Here is a 4,448-nt window from a genome sequence, read left to right as displayed (position 1 = left end):
CCGCCAACATGACATATTCCTTGGGGGACATTTAGAAAAGCCCAGAGACATCTTTGATTCAGAACTTGGAGGAGAAGGGAATGTTGATAATGGTATCTAATGGAGAGAGGCCAGGGATGCTGTAAACACCCTGCACCTCAGCATGTTCCTAGTGATTCTGAAGAGCCCTAAAGATGTCTCAGAGTTAATGATGACGGCAGGGGAGGATCTGCTCTACTTTCTTCTTTAAGGTGGACATAGGGGTCCTGCCACTCCAGGGAACCCCTTTCTCTTCTCTCTCTCCCTATTGTTCTTCACTGTATCCTCTCTCTCACACACACACACCACACTCCCCCCTTTTAAGGCTTCTGGAATTCCTGATGCTGGGAGAAGAGAGAGGAGACACACTCAGGTCTGGAAGACGGGTATTCACTGAGATTTATTGGGAATTCTATGACCTGAAGGGGCCTTCCTGAGGATTAGGGACGTGACAGGGCTTTAAGAGGAAAACCAGAGGCAGATCCAAGGTGAGTGGCACAGAGAACCTGCCGGAGTCCTGCTCTTGTTTCCCCTCAGGCTGGCCCAGGTTCCAGGTTAATTCTCTTTCAGGACCTCATCGATCCAGGGCCAGTAAGGGGAGATCCGGGTGAAGATGGCTGGGGGCTTTGCATTGGACAGTCCATAGGAGACAATGCCCTGGGCCACCCCAGCACACAGAAGAGGGCCCCCTGAGTCTCCCTGTGGGACAGAGAAGGAAAGGGAGAGAGAGAAGGTGAGCCGGGAAACCACCTCCTCCTCCCTGTGGTCCCAACTCTGAGTTGGTTGGACCTGCCATCAGGCTCAGGAACACGGGCTCCTCATGAGGTGATATGTCTCTGATGCTGTTCTCTTTCCTTCTTGGCATGCCCTGACCCTGGGAGGCACCCCTTGACCCTGAGCAGACCCTGGTCAGACCCCACGGGGCAAAGGGAGGATGATCTGCAGAGGGACAGTCCCAGGTCCTCAGACCTAAGGTCTCACACTTTGTCACTGGCTGACACTCCTAACTCCGTCTCCTTCCAAAGGTGTCTGCACCCTGGACAGTGATTTGTGGGGAAGACCGTAGTCTGAGAATCATCTTAAATGCAGATTTTGTGCTCTGGGGATTGCCCACACACAGCTGGAGATTGTGGTCGAAAGCAGGGAAGTGGCTGCAGGCACAGGGCTCCATGGGTCTCAGCTTCACCTCGTGCAGAGTGCTGGAGGCTGGTTCCTTCACACCTGTTCTTCCCCAGCCAGCCACCTGGCACATTCTCCCGGGACGGATGAAGGTGACATGGGGTGGAAGGGGGAGTGTCCCCACGGCCAGGGTCAGGTTGGCTTTCTCCTTCAACTGTGAAGGAAATGAGGGCTGTCAGTGATGAAAATGGGCTTGGGGACAGGTGGAGGCAACCAGAGAGGGACAGGGCAGCTGCTCCAAATGAGAGCCTCTTCCAGAGGCTGAGCTGAGGGGTGCTGGTGAGAGGCAGGTTGGGAAAGTATGAGGGTAATGGGACCTGAAGGAGAAGTCCTGGAAAACAGGGAGACTGGAATGAAGCCTGGAGAACAGAGCGGGGGAAGGAAGCCTGGAGAACAGAGAGCGGGGAAGGAAGCCTGGAGAACAGGGAGTGGGGAAGAGGAAGAAGAATTTGCACCTTCAGTAACATGATGTCCTGGAGACCAACAGGCTCATATTTTGGGTAAGGAAACTGTTTTATGACCTCAAGCCTCTGCCATGTGTCTTCTTTCTTTTGTATGTTATGGGCTCCGAGGGTGACTGTTACAGACCTACGTGAGGGAGAAGGCCAAGGTGAAACGCTGATGGTGGGGCATCTGCTGAGATATGCCCACTCTGAGAAAGGGCGTGCAGTCTCTCGCAGGCTCAGCGATCTCTTCCCACATCCCTCTTTTGAGCCAACTGTGGTATGGGAGGGGCTCAGGCTTTATTCAAGGAAGAGCTTTCTCAGGGACAGAGATAATTTCCAGGGCCTTTGGGACGCCAGGGAGTGAGTAGGCTCTGAAGGACCCAGGGCACAGTGTAGGTACTTCCTAATCAAGGTGCCCTATGAGGGCCACCTCTCTGAGGGCAGAGGTGTCCGAGGAAAGGGGGGAGTGGTGGGGTCTCAGGTGGACCCTGTTCTCTGTCTCCCATGGAAAGGGTGGGTTCAGGTCCCCAGGAACTAAAGGCCAGTTCTTGAAAAGGGCATGGAGGAACTGGTCGAGAACTGGGTGGGCCCCTGAAGAGTGAGTCCACATCCTTTGTGTTGGGGTTGCGGAGGGGGAGCTGGTTTTAGAAGAGGGGCACTGGGATGAGGTCCCCTCTCCTCTGAGGGGAGCTGAGCTCACAGTGACTGACGGTCAGGACAGCCGTTCCACTCTGAGAATGATTTCCTTAAGGCCAAGTATTGTCTCTCCCTAAAGAGACCCAGGCCTAGTAGTTCCCCTCAGGCCCCAGGAGCTGTTCCTGGTTGCTCTCCTGGCTGTCCTCCCACTTGGAGATAAACAGGACCCACTGTCTAACCTTCCTGCACAGTGCGCTGCTGTCAGCACAAAGTCCCTTCTTATCAGGAAACCGCTACAAGCCTTCTGCTTCCCCTGTGAGGTGACAATTTCCAGGTAGGCCATGTAGGGGCGGGAGTGTGTCTTGCTCTCTGTGCCCCCGATGATCTCCCCTGGAACACAGAACCCCAGGGCCTGAACACAGAGGGTGCACCGGCTGGCTTCAAGTCAGAACAGGCGTCTCTGGAATCCACACTCGCCCCGTGTTCTGCCCTCTTCCTCTCGAGTGGCTCTGGTGTCTGATGTCTCTGCTCCAGGCACAGTGGCCAAGCTGGCCTCGGACGCCTTGCAGTCACGCTTACCTAAGGTTCCCCCCACTCCCATTCTGCCCTTGTTATGCCCAGTGTCCGAGTCCCCAAAACTGAGAGAATAAGACGTCCACAGCAATGCAAAAGCATATAGGGGTTTATTGCTAGCTCGAGCTAGGGCCCAAGTCTCATCCAGCACAGTGGAATCTTGACGAGAGCCCCGAGCTCTGAATCACAGCTGCTTATATACAGGCGGTCTTTTGTCTCAGCAATAGTGTAGTTGCCGTGTGGTGATTGACTCAACCTTGGGTCTTCGTGGTGATTGACTTAACCTTGGCATCATCGGGGGGGGACCTTGGTGTCATCGGGGACCTTGGTGTTATCGGGACCTTGGTGTCATCAGGGACCTTGGTGGGGCTTCCCAGAATTATGATTCATGCTTACAAGAACCTGAGGCTTAGGCCTAGTGTGGCCTGTTGAGCCTGTCATGGCTCAGGTCAGGTCCCAACACCCTCATTCAACCTTCCTTGTCCCCGTGCATGACCAGCTCTCCAGGTTCCTGTCTCCACCATCTCCATATCCCAGGTTGCTCAGAGATCAGCCAAGTTACAAGGCCAGAAGGTGAAGGGAACACAGGACTTTCAGCTCAGTGTCACACATTCCATACAGAGAAGACCACCCCTCAGGCCCCTGCACTGGGCTTTCCCTCAATCAAGGTGGGCTCCTTGTTTCTGGAAGCAACCATGGGCTGCAGAGAGAGGGTGTGCACAGCCCAAGGGGAAACTTCACTCTGGGGTGTTGGGGAGAAATCCTGGGGTTCTGTTTAAGGGTCAGCAATCTTCCGACTAAATCTTGTTTTAGGGGTTGATCCTACAGTTTCCAGAAGGAGTGGCCGGGCAACTCACCAGCCTGGGCTCTGCAGCAGAGGAGGAGGAGCACCAGCGGGAGAGGAGGACGATGCATCTTCTCAGAGAGGCTGCCCAGGGCACGTGCTGCCTCTGTTTCCTAGTCTTGGGTTTTTCACCCCGAACAAGTGAGGGCAGGGCCAGGCTGGTAACCACAGGAAGTGACTGGTCATGTTCTCTTCTCTCATACTGTGCCTGCGTCTTTCTAATCAGAATTTTCCCATAGAGATGCCCTCTGTTTTGTGTGAGGTGAAGATGAGGCCTGAACCTCCAAGTTTTGGCCTCAGGGATGAGCTCTCCAGTGTGGTTCCTCATTGGAGTGCAGGTGGAGGGCTCATGTCCTTCCCAGGCACGGCAGCTGATTAAGGCCCATCAGAGACATGGGTGGGGGAGAGTCTTTACTCTGAGAATTCAGAAGCATATGCACATTGAAGACAGTGACCACAGTAGGAAATACATTTGCAAAAAGACCCAACACATATACCATAGGTATGTGTGAGTACAAAGGCACAAACCTACAAACATACAAATGAATCCAAAGTTGCAGGAAACAATACTCATCCTTAATCACGTGCAATGCAGTCTAAGCTGCCACTCCTTTGCATCCCATCTTTTTCCACTCAAGATTAAACTGCAAGCTACCCCCCACTTCAGCATGGTTACCTGCAATTTGAAAAACAGTAATCTGCATCTCTCTCTCCCTCCTAACCAAGGGTTCATAGGCAGAAGACCGTGATGA

The 4,448-nt window shown here is 53.6% G+C and overlaps 1 protein-coding gene across 1 annotated transcript; it reads right to left on the bottom strand.

Annotated features, from left to right (window-relative positions):
* Window positions 1-573: 573 nt before the first annotated feature.
* LOC128066820 (mast cell protease 2-like) lies at window positions 574-3,767 on the bottom strand. Its single transcript, XM_052659937.1, has 5 exons — window positions 3,710-3,767; window positions 2,519-2,669; window positions 1,653-1,785; window positions 1,099-1,351; window positions 574-719 (listed from the first exon to the last, which is right to left on the bottom strand). The coding sequence occupies exons 1-5, from the start codon at window positions 3,765-3,767 to the stop codon at window positions 574-576; spliced, it is 741 nt and encodes a 246-aa protein (XP_052515897.1).
* Window positions 3,768-4,448: the final 681 nt, after the last annotated feature.

The sequence above is a fragment of the Budorcas taxicolor genome, chromosome 21, assembly GCF_023091745.1.
Source record: "Budorcas taxicolor isolate Tak-1 chromosome 21, Takin1.1, whole genome shotgun sequence".
In the NCBI taxonomy this organism is placed as follows: Eukaryota; Metazoa; Chordata; class Mammalia; order Artiodactyla; family Bovidae; genus Budorcas; species Budorcas taxicolor.
This window is presented reverse-complemented; position numbering and strand designations above follow the sequence as displayed.

Bases quoted from the DNA above. Each gene is read 5' to 3' on its own strand.
- LOC128066820 (XM_052659937.1), bottom strand. From the start codon at position 3,767: ATGCATCGTCCTCCTCTCCCGCTGGTGCTCCTCCTCCTCTGCTGCAGA. The intron at 2,670-3,709 runs GTGAGTTGCCCG...TCTGTGTTCCAG, and splicing joins CTGCTGCAGAGCCCAGGCTG to GGGAGATCATCGGGGGCACA. The intron at 720-1,098 runs AGATGATTCTCA...TCTCTGTCCCAC, and splicing joins GAGCACAAAATCTGCATTTA to AGGGAGACTCAGGGGGCCCT.